This window comes from Nipponia nippon, unplaced genomic scaffold, assembly GCF_047370975.1.
Source record: "Nipponia nippon isolate SJK-2023a ecotype South Korea unplaced genomic scaffold, ASM4737097v1 scaffold_50, whole genome shotgun sequence".
NCBI classification, from domain to species: domain Eukaryota; kingdom Metazoa; phylum Chordata; class Aves; order Pelecaniformes; family Threskiornithidae; genus Nipponia; species Nipponia nippon.
The window spans coordinates 242450-259474 of record NW_028262370.1 but is presented as its reverse complement, the minus strand read 5'-3'; the positions used below and the strand labels follow the sequence as shown (position 1 = coordinate 259474).

Below are 17025 nucleotides of genomic sequence, written 5' to 3'. Positions count from 1 at the left end.
GTCCCTGTCCCCACTGCCCCCCCCATCCCTGTCCCCATCCCCCCTGTCCCCATCCTACATCCCCTGTCCCTGTCCCCACCCCCTGTCCCCATCCCGTGTCCCTGTCCCCATCCCTGTCCCCACTGCCCCCCCCATCCCTGTCCCCATCCCCCCGTCCCCATCCTACATCCCCTGTCCCTGTCCCCACCCCCTGTCCCCATCCCATGTCCCTGTCCCCATCCCCATCCCCACTGTCCCCATCCCGTTTCCCTGTCCCTGTCCCCAACCCCATCCCACACCCCCGTCCCCATTGTCCCCATCCTATGTCTCTGTCCCCATCCTGTCCCCAACCCACATCCCCGTCCCTGTCCCCACTGTCTCCACCCCACGTCCCTGTCCCCATCCCATGTCCCTGTCCCCGTCCCCATCCCCACTGTCCCCATCCTACAACCCCTGTCCCCATCCCCTGTCCCCATCCCGTGTCACTGTCCCCAACCCCATCCCCACTGTCCCCATCCTACAACCCCTGTCCCCATTGTCCCCATCCTATGTCTCTGTCCCCATCCTGTCCCCATCCCATGGCCCTGGCCCCCCCCCCCCCCCTGTCCCCATCCCGTGCCCCTGTCCCCATCCCCACTGGCCCCACCCCTGCCCCCAACCCACATCCCCGTCCCTGTCCCCACCCCCGCTGTCCCCATCCCACATCCCTGTCCCCATCCCACATCCCTGTCCCCACCCCGTGTCCCTGTCCCCATCCCGTGTCCCTATCCTAGATCCCGGTCCCCATCCCACAGCCCTGTCCCCATCCCCTGTCCCTGTCCTACACCCCCTGTCCCCACTGTCCCCATCCCTGTCCCCATCCCTGCCCCCCCCCCATCCCCGCTCCCCTTCCCTGCCCCCCTCCCCACCCCACGGAGGGACCCCCCCACCCCGGGCAGGAGCAGGCAGGGAGGCAGGGGCAGGCAGGGGGCAGGGGCAGGCAGGGGGCAGGCAGGGGGCACACAGGGGCAGGCAGGAGCAGGCAGGGAGGCAGGGGCAGGCAGGGGGCACACAGGGGCAGGCAGGGGGCACAAAGGGAGGACACAGGGGCAGGCAGGGAGGGAGAGGGGGAGCAGGCAGAGGGGCAGGCAGAGGGGCCAGAGCAGGCAGGGGGCAGGCAGGGGGCAGGCAGGGAGGCAGGGGGGCCAGAGCAGGCAGGAGGGGCAGGCAGGAGGGGCAGGGAAGACAGGGAGGCAGGCAGGGGCAGGCAGGGGGGCAGGCGGGGGGGCAGAGAAGACAGGGGGCAGGCAGAGACAGGCAGGGGGGCAGGCAGGGGGGCAGGGGCAGGTAGAGACAGGCAGGGGGGCAGGCAGGGGGGTCAGAGCAGACAGGGAGGGCAGGCAGGGGGGGCAGGGGCAGGCAGGGGGGCAGGCAGGGGGGCCAGGGCAGGCAGGGAGGGCAGGCAGGGAGGGCAGGGGCAGGCAGGGAGGGCAGGCAGGGGGGGCAGGGAGGGCAGGCAGGGAGGCCGGTAGCGAGGTGGGGGGGTCCCGGCGGGACGTGGCAGCCCCCCCCCCCCAGCCCCGCTGCGGTCCCCGGCCTGGCCCGGGCCCAGGCGCAGACACTCGGCCCTTCACCGCCGGCACAGAGCCGGCACTGTGCGCCGGCCGCCGCGCCGGGGGCACGCAGGGATTTGGGGGGGCCCCCCCCTGCGGCTGGTGTCCCCCCCCCCTCCATGGTAGCCACAGCGGCTATTTTAGGAGCCGGAGATTTGACCCCAAAATAGCTGCGGTGGGTGGAGGTGGTGGCCACGGCGGGGGGGGGGGGTGTGGGGGGTGTGTGTGCATTGGGGGGTCCCTGTGGGGTGGGGGGGGGGGTGGCTGCAATGGGGGGGCCCCCCAAAACAAGGCCCCCGAAGCCCCTCGGCGACTGAGAAGCAGCAACTTTAATCACTGAAAATCCAAAGCGACCGGGTTTTTTTTTGGGGGGGGGGGGGGTTGGAAATGCCGAAGCCGAATAAAACCACGGGGGGGGGGGGGGGCGGAAGGGGGGATTTAGGGGGGGCTGTAGGACCTACAATAAAAACAAAGCCCCCCCCCCTCCCCCCCAGCTCAGCGGCCCCGGGGAGGCCGGGGGTCCCCCTCCCCCCCCCCCCCCCGGGTACCTGCTGCATGGGGGGGGGGGGGGCGACAATTCAAAGGGCTATCGGGTGGCTGGGTGGTGAGGGGGGGCTTGGGGGGGGGGGGAGGGAATGGGGGCCCCCCCCTTCCCCTCCCCCAACCCCGGGACACGCTGTTGTGGGGGTGTCGGGGGGGAAAACCCCCCCTGGGGCTGGGGGGGGGGGACACACACCCCCCGCCGGCGCGATGGGTGCCGGGATGGGGGTGGGGTTGGGTTATTTTACAATAAGGGGGGGTTATTTTACAAGGGACCCCCCCAAAAACCCCTCGGGGGTTGGGAGAGGGGGGTCCTATTGCCTGCCCCCCCCCCAATTTTTTTATTTTTAAGGGGGGGGGGGGTTCAGGAGAGCTGGTGGGGGGCTTCGAGCATCTCCATGAGGAAGGTGTCGATGGGGGTGTCCCCGATGAGCTTGAAGAAGAAGAGGTGCTCGAGGCATTTGAGGCCGATGGAGCGCAGGGCCGGGAGGCGGAGGAGCAGCTTGGCAAACCTGGGGCGGGGGGGGGGGGGGAAGGGCCGGGAAAGGGGGGAGGAGGGGGATTTAGGGGAGGGGGGGCCACAAGCCCCCCCCCTCCCAACCCCCCCCCAAATTCCCTCCCTACCTGCCCTGTTGTTCCGGATATTTCTGCTTGCAGTAGGATTCGAGGGAAGCGTAAACCTTCTCCCGCAGCAGCTCCACCTCGCCGGGGTTGGAAAGCCCCTTGGCATCTACGGGGGGGGGGGGGGGGAATAAAAATTGGGGTGAGGGGGTCCCCAATTTGCCCCCCACCCCCCAAAACCCCCCCCTTCCACCACCGCCGTACCTGGGTTGAAGAGGATGATGGCGCGGAGACAACCCAGCTCCGTCTTATCCATCCGCATGTCCCGCATTTTGGAGACCAGCTCGGTCAGCACCCTGCGAGCGGAGGGGGGGGGGGGGGGGAAAGAGAACGTGAGGATGATTTGGGGGGGCTTAAGGAGAATTTAGGGGTCCCCCCCACCCCCGAACCTATCGAAGATGGCCCCCACGCCGGCACTGTGGGCGCTGTTGCGGTGGACGTGGAGGCCGGTGGCCAGCAGGATCCCGTCCTTGACGGAGATGGAGCGGTGGGAGAAGGAGGCGATGAGGAGCTCGTTCCAGCCTGCGGTGGCGGGGGGTTGGGGGGCGTCAGGACCCCCCCCGAAATCCTGGCAGCCCCCCAAAACTCCCTTCCATGGGGGAAATGATCCCCCCGTGGGGCAGATCCCTTCCCGTGGACCCCCAAAACCCCCCTCCATGGGGCAGATCCCCTCCTGTGAACCCCCAACCACCGCCTCCGTGGGGCAGATCCCCTCCTGCAGCCCCCCAAAACCCCCCTCTGTGGGGCAGATCCCCTCCTGCAGCCCCTCAAAACCCCTCTCCGTGGGGCAGATCCCCTCCTGCAGCCCCCCAAAACTCCCTTCCATGGGGCAAATGATCCCCCCGTGGGGCAGATCCCTTCCCGTGGACCCCCAAAACCCCCCTCCGTGGGGCAGATCCCCTCCTGCAGCCCCCCAAAACCCCTCTCCGTGGGGCAGATCCCCTCCTGCAGCCCCCCAAAACCCCTCTCCGTGGGGCAGATCCCCTCCTGCAGCCCCCCAAAACCCCTCTCCGTGGGGCAGATCCCCTCCTGTGGACCCCAAAACACCACCTCCGTGGGGCAGATCCCCTCCTGTGGACCCCAAAACACCACCTCCGTGGGGCAGATCCCCTCCTGTGGACCCCCAAAACTCCCTTCCATGGGGCAAATGATCCCCCTGTGGGGCAGATCCCTTCCCGTGGACCCCCAAAACCCCCCTCTGTGGGGCAGATCCCCTCCGGCCGCCCCTCCCAAACCCCCCTCCGTGGGGGCATCCACCCCCTCCACGGAGCATCCACCTCCCCCAGGAGACCCCGGACACCCCCGCCGTGGGGCAGAAGCCCCCCAAAACCCCCCTTCGCCCCCCGCTTCGCCGTGGGGCGGCCCCCCCTCGCCATCCTCACCCGCCCGTAGCAGGATGACTTGGTCGTCCAAGGGCAGCTCGGAAAAATGGGGGATCCTCTTGGCCCACTCCACCAGCGTGAAGAGCTGCTTGTCGGCGGCCTGGCAGATGTTGGTCACCGGGTCATTGGGCTGATGAGTAGGGTGGGGGACACATCAAGGGATCAGCGAGGTGGCCCGGAGCCCCCCCGAGGACTCCTCGTGCCCCTCCCCCCCCCCCCCAAAAGAACTCACCGAGCTCCCCCCGCTACCGGCGCCGTCCACGCTTTGGTCCGATTTTTGCTCCACCGCCAACTCGGCTTCCAAGATCTTCTCCACCGGCATCTCCTCGTTGGCGTTGGCGCCGAGGTCGCCATCGCCTTCCTTCTCCTTCCCCCGTTGGCGCTCCTCCTGCACGGCTGGGGTGGGGACAACGGTGACGGAAAGGTCCATGGGATCCCTATCCCGTATCCCGGCGTTCCCGGTTACCTTCCCGTTTCATGCCGGTGGCCAGGCACTTCTGGTAGCGGCAATACTGGCAACGGTTGCGTTGGCGTTTGTCCACCACGCAGTCCTTGTTGTCGCGGCAGGTGTAGGTCAGGTCCTTGCGGATGGTGCGTTTGAAGAAGCCCTTGCAGCCTTCGCAGCTGTACACCCCATAATGCTTCCCTACGGGGAGCGGGGGGGGGTCAGCGGTGGGACACCCCCCCCCCCAACTTCTCCCCATGGCGGGCGTTGAGGGTCCTGCCCTCAAGGTGGCCCCATCTCCTATGTCCCACCACAAGGAAGACCTAGGTGTCCCCAGATCCCATCTCAAGAAGAACCAAGGTGTTCCCATCTCCCATCCTCTACCTCAAAGAAGACGAAGATGTCTCCATCTCCCATATCTCACCCCAGAAACGATCAAGGTGTCCCCATATCTCGCCCCAAAAATGACCAAGGTGTCCCCATCTCCCATATCCCACCCCAAAGAGGACCAAGGTGTCTCCATCTGCCATATCTCACCCCAGAGATGATCAAGGTGTCCCCATATCTCGCCCCAAAAACAACCAAGGTGTCCCCGTCCCCTGTGTCCCACCACAAAGAGGACCCTGGTGTTCTCATACCCCATCTCAAGAACCAACGTGTCCCCATCTCCCGTATCCCACCTCAAAGAGAACCAAGAAGTCCCCATCTCCCATATCTCACCCCAGAAACAATCAAGGTGTCCCCAGATCCCATCCCAGAAAGGACCAAGGTGTCCCCATCCCCCGTGTCCCACCACAAGAAAGACCCAGGTGTCTCCCTACCCCATCTCAAGAAGGACCGAGATGTCCCCATCTCCCGTATCCCACCCTAGACACAACCCAGGTGTCCCCAGATCCCCCCATGGGGAGGACCAAGGTGGCCCCATCTTCTATGTCCCACCACAAGGAAGACCCAGGTGTTCCCATCTCCCGTATCCCACCCCAAAGAGGACCAAGGTGTCTCCATCTCCCCTATCTCACCCCAGAGATGACCAAGGTGTCCCCATACCCCACCCCAAAGAGGACCAAGGTGTCTCCATCTCCCCTATCTCACCGCAGAGATAATCAAAGTGTCCCCAGATTCCACGCCAAAAAGGACCAAGGTGTCCCCATCCCCTGTGTCCCACCACGAGGAGGACCCAGGTGCCCCCTACCCCACCTCAAGAAAGACCGAGGGGTCCCCATCCCCTGTATCCCACCCTAGAGACGACCGAGGTGTCCCCAGATCCCACCCCAGAAAGGACCAAAGTGTCCCCATCTCCCGTATCCCACCCCAGAAATGACCCAGGTGTCCCCATCCCCTGTGTCCCACCACGAGGAGGACCCAGCTGTCCCCCTACCCCATCTCAAGAAGGACCGAGGTGTCCCCATCTCCCGTATCCCACCCCAAAGAGGACCAAGGTCTCTCCATCTCCCATATCTCACCCCAGAAACAATGAAGATGTCCCCATATCTCACTCCAGAAAGGACCAAGGCGTCCCCGTCCCCTGTGTCCCACCACGACGAAAACCCAGGTGTTCCCATATCCCATCTCAAGAAGGACCAAGGTGTCTCTATCTCCCGCATCCCACCCCAGAGACGACCGAGGTGTCCCCAGATCCCACCCCAAAAAGGACCAAGGTGTCCCCATCCCCTGTGTCCCACCACAAGGAGGACCCAGGTGTCCCTGTACCCCATCCTGAGGAGGTCCGAGGTGTCCCCGTATGCCATATCCCACCCCAAGCAGAACCAAGATGTCTCCATCCCATGTCCCACCCCAGGGAGGACCCGGGCGTCCCTGTCCCCCATATCCCACCCCAAGAAGGAGTCAGGTGTCCCCATACCCCATCTCAAGAAGGACCAAGGTGTCTCCATCTCCTGTGTCCCACCCCAGAGATGACCCAGGTGTCCCCAGATCCCACCACAGGGAGGACCGAGGTGTCCCCATCCCCTGTGTCCCACCACAAGGAAGACCCAGATGTCCCTACACCCCATCTCCCCTATCCCACCCCAGAGACAACCCAGGTGTCCCCAGATGCCACCCCAAAAAGGACCCAAATGTCCCTGTTCCCTGTACCCCGTCCCAAGAAGATCCCAAGTGTCCCTGTCCCCTCTATCCCACCCTGCAGAAGATCCCGCTGTCCCCATCTCTGACGTCCCACCCCAGGCAGAACCCAAGTGTCCCTGTCCCCCATATGCCACCCCAAGAAGGACCCCGATGTCCTCGCACCCCGTCACCCACCCCAGGAATGACCCAACTGTCCCCGTTCCCTATTTGTCACCCTGCAGAGGACCCCGGTGTCCCCATTCCCTACATCCCACCCCACAGAGGATCCAGGTGTCCCCACGTCCCCCATCCCACCCCAGGGAGCACCCAAGTGTCCACGCCCCCTGTGTCCCACCCCAGGGAGCACCCAGGTGTCCCAGTGTCACAAGGACCCCACAAAAGACCCAGACGTCCCCACGGGGACCCCAAGGAAGACGCAGACGTCCCTGCAATGACCTCAGAGAGCACCCAGGTGTCCCAGTGCCCCATAGGGACCCCACAGAGCACCCAGATGTCCCAGTGCCCCAGAGGGACCCCACAGAGCACCCAGGCGTCCCAGTGCCCCATAGGCACCCCACAGAGCACCCAGGTGTCCCCGTGCCCCAGAGGGACCCCACAAAGCACCCAGGTGTCCCCATAGTGACCCCGCAAAGCACCCAAGCACCCCAGTGCCCCATAGGCACCCCACAAAGCACCCAAGTGTCCCCATAGGGACCCCATGAAGCACCCAGGCATCCCCGTGCCCCATAGGAACCCCCACAGAGCACCCAGGCGTCCCAGTGCCCCATAGGGACCCCACAGAGCACCCAGGCGTCCCCCTGCCCCATAGGGACCCCACAGAGCACCCAGGCGTCCCCATAGGAACCCCCACAGAACACCCAGGTGCCCCCGTGCCCCATAGGGACCCTACAGAGCACCCAGGTGTCCCAGTGCCCCATAGGGAACCCACAAAGCACCCAGGTGTCCTCATAGGGACCCCACAAAGCACCCAGGCGTCCCAGTGCCCCAGAGGAACCCCCACAGAGCACCCATGCGTCCCAGTGCCCCATACGGACCCCACAAAGCACCCAGGTGTCCCCATAGGAACCCCCACAGAGCACCCAAGTGTCCCAGTGCCCCATACGGACCCCACAGAGCACCCAGGTGTCCCCATAGGAACCCCCACAGAGCACCCAGGTGTCCCCGTGCCCCATAGGAACCCCCACAGAGCACCCAGATGTCCCAGTGCCCCAGAGGGACCCCACAGAGCACCCAGGCGTCCCAGTGCCCCATAGGCACCCCACAGAGCACCCAGGTGTCCCAGTGCCCCATAGGGACCCCACAGAGCACCCAGGTGTCCCCATAGGGACCCCACGAAGCACCCAGGTGTCCCCATGCCCCATAGAGACCCCCGCAGAGCACCCAGGCGTCCCCGTGCCCCATAGAGACCCCCGCAGAGCACCCAGGTGTCCCCATAAGGACCCCACAAAGCACCCAGGCGTCCCCCTGCCCCATGGGAACCCCCACAGAGCACCCAGGTGCCCCCGTGCCTCATAGGCACCCCACAGAGCACCCAAGCACCCCGGTGCCCCCCCCCCCAGAGCACCCCAACCGGCGGGTACCTGAGGAGCGATCCCCGCAAATGGCGCAGAGACGTTTGCCGGCGACGCCGGGGCCGTGGGGGTGACAAGGGACAGCTCGGATCCCCAAGGGGGGCTTCACGTCGTCCGAGCTGCTGACGGGGTGCAACCCCGAGAGGTTGACGGTGGAATTAATCTGCGGAAGCGGGAAAAGTTGGTGGGAGCCCTTCCCAGTTTCTCCCAGTTTGGAGAGTTTTTGGGGGGCTGCCCCCCCCCCCCTTACCTGGGGGCTGCTGACGGGGCCGTAAGCGATGGCGGGGGTGGCGGGGAGCCCCGGGGAGCCCATGGAGGAGCTGATGACGGGGAACGGGGAGCCCAAGTTGGCGACGGGGGAGTTGAGGGAGGAGGTCATGGCCGAACCGATCATGGAGGGATGATGGAGCGGGGCCGAAGGCTCCGGGGGGGGCGGGGAGGCGCTCAGGGATGAGCTATCGGGGCTCCGGCAATCTGGGGGGGGGGTGCACGGGGTGGGGGGAGGAGTGAGGGACCCCCCCCCCCAATCTCATCCCCGCCAGCCCCACGCTCCCGTCGTGTACGGGCAGCCTCGAAGAGGCCCCCCCCAAACCTGCAGCCCCCCACGTGGTGTCGCGTGGCCCCCCCAAACCCCTCAGCCTCCCCCCACAGCCCCCCGACATCACCCCAGGGCCCCCCAAACCCCTCAGCCTCCCCCCAAAGCCCACCCTTTGCACCTCAGGACCCCCCAAACCTATAAGCACCCCCCACAGCCCCCAGAATCACCCCAAGACCCCCCCAAACCCCTCAGCCTCCACCCAAAGCCCCCCTTTGCACCCACAGCTCCCCAACATCACCCCAAGACCCCCCCAAACCCCTCAGCCTCCCCCCACAGCCCCCCTTTGCACCTCAGAGCCCCCCAAACCCCTCAGCCTCCCCCCCACCCCCCCTTTGCACCTCAGGGGCCCCCCCAAACCCATAAGCACCCCCCCACCCCCCCTTTGCACCTCAGGGGCCCCCCAAACCCATAAGCACCCCCCCACCCCCCCTTTGCACCTCAGGGGCCCCCCCAAATCCATAAGCGCCCCCCCACCCCCCCTTTGCACCTCAGGGCCCCCCCCACCCCCCTCCCTCCCGGGGCCCCCCCAACCCCGCTGACCACGATCGCTGTCGCCCATCCCGCGGTGCCGGGGGGGCTCCGGCCTCGGACCGACCGACTCCCCCCCAGCCCCGGGCTCCGGCCTGCTCCGGGCTCCGCCGCCTCCGGCCCCACCGGCCCACAATGCCCTGCGCGGCTCCCAGCAACCCCCGCGGCACCATCCCGCCCCCCCCCCATAGCGAAGTGCCCGGCGCCAAGATGGCGGCGCCGGGCACTTCCGCCCGCTCTCCTCCTCCTCCCCCCCCTTACGAAATCTCGCGAGATCGCGCGTGAAAGGGGCGGGGCCGCGGTGCCACGTCGGGCCCGAGCCGGAGGGAACGGAGCGCGCGGACGGTGAGACACCCCCTCCCCCCCACCCCTCCGCCCCCTCCCGGAGCATAGAGACGTGGCTAGAGGGGCTCCCGCCACCGGGGATGGGGGGGACACGGCCGCTCTACCCCCCCCCGCCCCGCCGTCTCTATGGTGGCCCCGTTTCTAGGGGGTGGCCGCTCAGGCCCCCTCCTCCCCCCCTCTATGGTGGCCCTGGGGAGCCGCTCCGGACCCTCATCCCTTTGTCTCTATGGTAGGGTTGGTTTGCGCCTCTCTGTCTCGTCTTTATCTCTATGGTATGGCCCATTAGGGCCGCTCTAGCCCCTCGTCCCATCAGTCTATGGCACTACAGAGGGTGCCACTCTAGGCTGTGTGTCTGTGGTCTGCTCCCCCACCTCGGGAGCCATTGGGGCTTGTCTGGAGCCTCATCCTTTCATCTCTATGGTAGGGTTGGTTGGTGCCACTCTGTCTTCTCTATGGTATGGCCCGTTAGGGCTGCTCTAGTCCTCCATCCTGCCACTCTATGGCACTACAGAGGGTGACACTCTAGGCTGTATCTCTATGGTCTGCTCCGTGTTACCTTGAGAGCCATTGGGGCTTGTCTGGACCCTCATCCCTTCATCTCTATGGTAGGGTTGACTGGCACCGCTCTGTCTCGCCTTTGCCTCTATGGTACGGCTCGTTAGGGCCGCTCTAGCCCCCCATGCTGCCACTCTGTGGCATGATGGAGGGTGGCACTCTAGCCTGTGTCTCTATGGCCTGCTCCCCCCCACATCTTGGGAGCCATCAGGGCTTGTCTGGACCCTCATCCCTTTGTCTCTATGGTAGGAGCCGTTGGTTGAGCCCTCTCCCCTCACCGGGGCGATGGCGGCGGCCGCCCGGACGCGAGGACTCGGCGCTGCCCTCGCCACCGGCGCCGTGCTGGCCCTCTGCCTGCTGCCGGCCCCCGCCGCCTCGCACGAGGGCGGCCACTCGCACGAGGACCTGCACCACGGCCACTCGCACGAGGGCCTGCACCACGGCCACGGCCACTCGCACGAGGGAATGTACCATGGCCACGGCCACTCGCACGAGGGCCTGCACCATGGTCACGGCCACTCGCACGAGGACCTGTACCACGGCCACTCGCACGAGGGAATGTACCACGGCCACTCGCACGAGGGCCTGCACCACGGGCACGGCCACTCGCACGAGGACCTGTACCACGGCCACTCGCACGAGGACCCGTACCGCGGCCACTCGCACGAGGACCCGCACCGCGGCCCCTCGCACGAGGCCGCCCGCCGCCCTTCGCACGAGCGTTCCCTCCCTCCGCATCCCTCCCAACCCCCGCCGCCGCCGCGGCAGGACACGGTGACGCTGTGGATGCACGTGAGTCCCCCTCCCCCACCCGAGCCCCCCCCCCACCCCCCCAGGGGAGGGTGGGGAGCACCCAGTGACCCCCCGCCCCCCTCGTGCCTGTCACCCCCTTTCCGCAGACGATGGCGGCCACCCTGGTGATCAGCGCCGCCCCGTACCTCATCCTCTTCCTCATCCCGGTGGAATCCAACGCCCCCCGGCACCAAGCGCTCCTCAAGCTGCTCCTCAGCTTCGCGGCGGGGGGGCTGCTGGGAGACGCCTTCCTCCACCTCATCCCCCACGCCCTCGGTGAGTGGCCCCGTCCCCTCCCCCTCGGGGACAACGGGGACGCGGTGGCCCTCACCGGCTTCTTTTTTTTGGGGGTTGTTGTTTTTTTAACGTCCCCCCGCAGCGCCCCACGCGCATCACGGCGAAGGCGGCCACGCGCACGGCCACGGTCACTCGCACCACGGTAGGAGGCTTGGGGGGGGGGGGGGGGGGGGGTCACGCGACCACGGGGGACACGGAGGGGACAATGCCACCGCTGAGGGTGTCCCTTTCGCCCAGGCCAGGAGCACGCCCGCATGTTGACGGTGGGGATGTGGGTGTTGGCCGGAATCGTGGCGTTTTTGGTGGTGGAGACCTTTGTCCGGCACGCCAAGGGTGGCCACGGTCACGGCCACGGCCACGGTAGGTCACATCGCCGCCGGGGGGGGGGGGTGTGTGTGTGACAGGAGGGGTTGGGGGGGACACACCAACCCCCTCGTTGTCCCTTGTCCCCAGGGGTCAAGGCCAAGAGCAGCTCCAGCGAAGGTGAGGAGGAGCCAGGGGCCACGGGGCGACGGGAGAGGACGGCCACCAAGGGCCACCGCGGCAAGAGCCGGCCGGCGGGGAAGGCGGCGGAGGAGTCGGGTACGGGGGGGACGGGGACACGGCGAGGGGGGGGAGAGGGGGCGGGGTGGGGGGCAAGAGGGACCCCGGTGGGGACAGGGACACTGGAATGGGAGGGGACAGGGCTGGGGGGACCCCAGTGGGGACAGGGACACTGGGGGGGTGACAGGGACTGGGGGGGACCCCAATGGGGACAGGGACACTGGCGGGGGGGGGATGGGGACGGGAGGGGGCTGTGGAGGGGACACGGGGTCCGCAATGGGGACAGGGACCCTGGGAGGGGGGAACAGGGACTGGGGGGACCCCAATGGGGACAGGGACACTGGGGAGGGGGGACACAGGGACTGGGGGGGGCTGTGGAGGGGACACGGGGACCCCAATGGGGACAGGGACACTGGGGGGGGGTGACAGGGACTGGGGGGACCCCAGTGGGGACAGGGACACTGGGAGGGGGGGACGGGGACAGGAGGGGGCTGTGGAGGGGACACAGGGACCCCAGTGGGGACAGGGACACTGGCGGGGGGGGATGGGGACGGGAGGGGGCTGTGGAGGGGACACGGGGTCCGCAATGGGGACAGGGACACTGGGAGGGGGGACACGGACTGGGGGGACCCCAATGGGGACAGGGACACTGGGGGGGGGGGTGACAGGGACTGGGGGGACCCCAGTGGGGACAGGGACACTGGGAGGGGGGTGTGACAGGGACTGGGGGGGACAGGCCTGGGGGGACCCCAGTGGGGACAGGGACACTGGGGGGGGGTGACAGGGACTGGGGGGACCCCAGTGGGGACAGGGACACTGGGGGGGGGAACGACAGGGATGGGAGGAGGCTCCGGAGGGGACACGGGGACCGCAATGGGGACAGGGACACTGAGGGGGGGACAGGGACTGGGGGGGACCCCAATGGGGACAAGGACACTGGGGGGGGGACGGGGACAGGAGGGGGCTGTGGAGGGGACACGGGGACCCCAGTGGGGACAGGGACACTGGTGGGGGGGGGACACGGACTGGGGGGGACCCCAATGGGGACAGGGACACTGGGGGGGTGACAGGGACTGGGGGGACCCCAATGGGGACAGGGACACTGGGAGGGGGGGACAGGGCTGGGGGGGGACAGGGCTGGGGGGACCCCAGTGGGGACAGGGACACTGGCGGGGCGGGGGACGGGGACGGGAGGGGGCTGTGGAGGGGACACGGGGTATGCAATGGGGACAGGGACACTGGGAGGGGGGGACAGGGACTGGGGGGGGACCCCAATGGGGACAGGGACACTGGGGGGTGACAGGGACTGGGGGGGACCCCAATGGGGACAGGGACGCTGGGGGGGGAGACGGGGACGGGGAGGGGGCTGTGGAGGGGACACGGGGACCCCAGTGGGGACAGGGACACTGGGGGGGGGGACAGGGACTGGGGGGGACCCCAATGGGGACAGGGACACTGGGGGGTGACAGGGACTGGGGGGACCCCAATGGGGACAGGGACGCTGGGGGGGGGGGACACACAGGGACTGGGGGGGGGGCTGTGGAGGGGACACGGGGACCCCAGTGGGGACAGGGACACCGGGGGGGGGGGGTGGCAGGGACCCTCCGGCGCTGAGGCGTCCCCCCGCCCCCCGCAGCCATGGAGGTGTCGGGGTACTTGAACTTGGCGGCGGACCTGGCGCACAACTTCACGGACGGGCTGGCCATCGGCGCCTCCTTCCTGGCGGGGCCGGGGCTGGGGACGGTGACGGCGGTGACGGTGCTGCTGCACGAGCTGCCCCACGAGGTGGGCGACTTCGCCATCCTCGTCCAGTCCGGCTGCAGCAAGCGCAAGGTGAGCAGGGCCCCGCTGGCCCCAGTACCCCCGGTACTCCCAGTACCCCCAGGGCCCCAGTCGCCCCAGTACCCGCAATACCCACGCTGGCCCCAGTGGTCCCAGGGCCCCGGTGGCCCCAGTACCCCCGGTACTCCCAGTACCCCCAGGGCCCCAGTGGCCCCAGTACCCCCAGTGCCCACACTGGCCCCAGAACCCCCAATACCCCCAGTGCCCACACTGGCCCCAGTGGTCCCAGAACCCCCAGGGCCCCGCTGGCCCCAGTACCCCCGGTACTCCCAGTACCCCCAGGGCCCCAGTCGCCCCAGTACCCGCAATACCCACGCTGGCCCCAGTGGTCCCAGAACCGCCAGGGCCCCAGTGGCCCCAGTACCCCCAGTGCCCACCCTGGCCCCAGCCGTCCCAGAACCTCCAGGGCCCCGCTGGCCCCAGTACCCCCGGTACTCCCAGTACCCCCAGGGCCCCAGTCGCCCCAGTACCCGCAATACCCACGCTGGCCCCAGTGGTCCCAGAACCCCCAGGGCCCCGGTGGCCCCAGTACCCCCGGTACTCCCAGTACCCCCAGGGCCCCAGTGGCCCCAGTACCCCCAGTGCCCACACTGGCCCCAGAACCCCCAATACCCCCAGTGCCCACACTGGCCCCAGTGGTCCCAGAACCCCCAGGGCCCCGCTGGCCCCAGTACCCCCGGTACTCCCAGTACCCCCAGGGCCCCAGTCGCCCCAGTACCCGCAATACCCACGCTGGCCCCAGTGGTCCCAGAACCGCCAGGGCCCCAGTGGCCCCAGTACCCCCAGTGCCCACCCTGGCCCCAGCCGTCCCAGAACCTCCAGGGCCCCGCTGGCCCCAGTACCCCCGGTACTCCCAGTACCCCCAGGGCCCCAGTCGCCCCAGTACCCGCAATACCCACGCTGGCCCCAGTGGTCCCAGAACCCCCAGGGCCCCGGTGGCCCCAGTACCCCCGGTACTCCCAGTACCCCCAGGGCCCCAGTGGCCCCAGTACCCCCAGTGCCCACACTGGCCCCAGAACCCCCAATACCCCCAGTGCCCACACTGGCCCCAGTGGTCCCAGAACCCCCAGGGCCCCGCTGGCCCCAGTACCCCCGGTACTCCCAGTACCCCCAGGGCCCCAGTCGCCCCAGTACCCGCAATACCCACGCTGGCCCCAGTGGTCCCAGAACCGCCAGGGCCCCAGTGGCCCCAGTACCCCCAGTGCCCACCCTGGCCCCAGCCGTCCCAGAACCTCCAGGGCCCCGCTGGCCCCAGTACCCCCGGTACTCCCAGTACCCCCAGGGCCCCAGTCGCCCCAGTACCCGCAATACCCACGCTGGCCCCAGTGGTCCCAGAACCGCCAGGGCCCCAGTGGCCCCAGTACCCCCAGTGCCCACCCTGGCCCCAGCCGTCCCAGAACCTCCAGGGCCCCGCTGGCCCCAGTACCCCCGGTACTCCCAGTACCCCCAGGGCCCCAGTCGCCCCAGTACCCGCAATACCCACGCTGGCCCCAGTGGTCCCAGAACCCCCAGGGCCCCGGTGGCCCCAGTACCCCCGGTACTCCCAGTACCCCCAGGGCCCCAGTGGCCCCAGTACCCCCAGTGCCCACACTGGCCCCAGAACCCCCAATACCCCCAGTGCCCACACTGGCCCCAGTGGTCCCAGAACCCCCAGGGCCCCGCTGGCCCCAGTACCCCCGGTACTCCCAGTACCCCCAGGGCCCCAGTCGCCCCAGTACCCGCAATACCCACGCTGGCCCCAGTGGTCCCAGAACCGCCAGGGCCCCAGTGGCCCCAGTACCCCCAGTGCCCACCCTGGCCCCAGCCGTCCCAGAACCTCCAGGGCCCCGCTGGCCCCAGTACCCCCGGTACTCCCAGTACCCCCAGGGCCCCAGTCGCCCCAGTACCCGCAATACCCACGCTGGCCCCAGTGGTCCCAGAACCCCCAGGGCCCCGGTGGCCCCAGTACCCCCGGTACTCCCAGTACCCCCAGGGCCCCAGTGGCCCCAGTACCCCCAGTGCCCACACTGGCCCCAGAACCCCCAATACCCCCAGTGCCCACACTGGCCCCAGTGGTCCCAGAACCCCCAGGGCCCCGCTGGCCCCAGTACCCCCAGTGCCCATATTGGCTCCAGTACCCCCACTACCCCCAGGGTCCCAGTACCCCCAGTACCCACACTGGCCCCAGTACCCCCAGGGCCCCAGTGGCCCCAGTGCCCATGCTGGCCCCAGTACCCCCAGTGCCCACACTGGCCCCAGTGGCCCCAGAACCCCCAGGGCCCCGCTGGCCCCAGTACCCCTGGTGCCCATGCTGGCCCTGCTCGCCCGAGTACCCCCAGGGCCCCAGTACCACCAGTGCCCACACTGGCCCCGCTGGCCCCAGAACCCCTGCTGGCCCCAGTACCCCCAGTGCCCATGCTGGCCCTGCTGGCCCCAGTACACCCAGGGCCCCAGTGACCCCAGTGCCCAGGCTGGCCCCAGTGGCCCCAGTACCGCCAGGGCCCCAGCGCCCACGCTGGCCCCAGAACCCCCAGGGCCCCGCTGGCCTCAGTGCCCCCAGTACCCCCGGTGCTCCCAGTACCCCAAGTGCCCCGGTGCCCTGAAGTGTTCCCACTACTCCCAGTACCCCCAGTGCCCCCAGTACCCCAAGTGCCCCTGGTGCCCTGAAATGTCCCCACTACTCCCAGTACCCCCAGTGCCCCCAGTACCCCCAGTACCCCCAGTGCCCCCAGTACCCCAAGTGCCCCTGGTGCCCTGAAGTGTCCCCAGTACCCCCAGTGCCCCCAGTACCCCCGGTGCCCCTGGTTCCCAGTGTCCGCAGGGCTCCCCATCTCCGCCCGGCGGTGTCCCCGGCAGGGTCCCACCGTCCCCAACCCCGTCCCTCGTCCCCAGGCCATGCGTCTGCAACTGGTGACGGCGCTGGGCGCGGTGGCCGGGGCGGCCTGCTCGCTGCTAGCCGAGGGGGCCGGCGAGGCGGCCACGCTGGGGGTCCTGCCCTTCACCGCCGGCGGCTTCATCTACGTCGGCACCGTCTCCGTCATCCCGGAGCTGCTGCGGGACGCGGGGCCGCTCCAGTCCTTCCTCCAGGTCTTGGGGCTACTGGCCGGCGTCGCCATGATGGTGGCCATCGCCCACTATGAGTAGGGGACCCTGGAGGGTGACGGGGGGGGGTCCCCAACCTTCTGTGTGCGCCCCGTTTTGGGGGCTCGGCGTTATGGGGAGGGGGAGCCATGTTTACCCGTGCTCTCTGGACCAAAGCGGGGGGTCCTGGGGCTCCCCAATTTGGGGGGGGGGGGGGGGGGGGGGGCTCCCTGTGATGAGGGGGGGGACC

At 68.6% G+C, this 17025-nt stretch overlaps 2 protein-coding genes across 6 annotated transcripts; one reads left to right on the top strand and one right to left on the bottom strand.

Annotated features, from left to right (window-relative positions):
• Positions 1–2463: 2463 nt before the first annotated feature.
• Positions 2464–9552, bottom strand: RXRB (retinoid X receptor beta). 4 transcript variants are annotated; one of them, XM_087734896.1, is made up of 10 exons: positions 9354–9552; positions 8466–8535; positions 8225–8378; positions 4581–4760; positions 4347–4510; positions 4115–4244; positions 3122–3254; positions 2937–3028; positions 2736–2841; positions 2464–2623 (listed from the first exon to the last, which is right to left on the bottom strand). In XM_087734896.1, the coding sequence occupies exons 1-10, from the start codon at positions 9512–9514 to the stop codon at positions 2476–2478; spliced, it is 1338 nt and encodes a 445-aa protein (XP_087591022.1). In that variant the 5' UTR covers positions 9515–9552; the 3' UTR covers positions 2464–2475. The 4 variants fall into 4 exon arrangements, with proteins under 4 accessions (XP_087591022.1, XP_087591021.1, XP_087591023.1 ...); XM_087734895.1 differs by having other exon boundaries at positions 8466–8689; positions 9354–9514; XM_087734897.1 differs by having other exon boundaries at positions 4115–4214; positions 8466–8689; positions 9354–9514.
• Positions 9553–9577: 25 nt separating this feature from the next.
• SLC39A7 (solute carrier family 39 member 7) lies at positions 9578–16964 on the top strand. 2 transcript variants are annotated; one of them, XM_087734893.1, is made up of 8 exons: positions 9578–9686; positions 10491–11033; positions 11141–11309; positions 11413–11472; positions 11568–11690; positions 11784–11912; positions 13510–13706; positions 16587–16963. In XM_087734893.1, the coding sequence occupies exons 2-8, from the start codon at positions 10527–10529 to the stop codon at positions 16836–16838; spliced, it is 1437 nt and encodes a 478-aa protein (XP_087591019.1). In that variant the 5' UTR covers positions 9578–9686; positions 10491–10526; the 3' UTR covers positions 16839–16963. The 2 variants fall into 2 exon arrangements, with proteins under 2 accessions (XP_087591019.1, XP_087591020.1); XM_087734894.1 differs by lacking the exon at positions 11413–11472 and having other exon boundaries at positions 16587–16964.
• The last annotated feature ends 61 nt before the right edge of the window (positions 16965–17025 follow it).

Excerpts from the sequence above, each read along its gene's own strand:
- RXRB (XM_087734895.1), bottom strand. Across the intron at positions 4,511-4,580 it reads CACCGGCATGAAACGGGAAG|CCGTGCAGGAGGAGCGCCAA; the intron begins GTAACCGGGAAC and ends TCCCCACCCCAG. Across the intron at positions 3,255-4,114 it reads AGTCATCCTGCTACGGGCGG|GCTGGAACGAGCTCCTCATC; the intron begins GTGAGGATGGCG and ends CCGCCACCGCAG.
- SLC39A7 (XM_087734893.1), top strand. The coding sequence starts at position 10,527 with ATGGCGGCGGCCGCCCGGACGCGAGGACTCGGCGCTGCCCTCGCCACC. Across the intron at positions 11,034-11,140 it reads CGGTGACGCTGTGGATGCAC|ACGATGGCGGCCACCCTGGT; the intron begins GTGAGTCCCCCT and ends CCCTTTCCGCAG. Across the intron at positions 11,691-11,783 it reads CGGTCACGGCCACGGCCACG|GGGTCAAGGCCAAGAGCAGC; the intron begins GTAGGTCACATC and ends CCTTGTCCCCAG.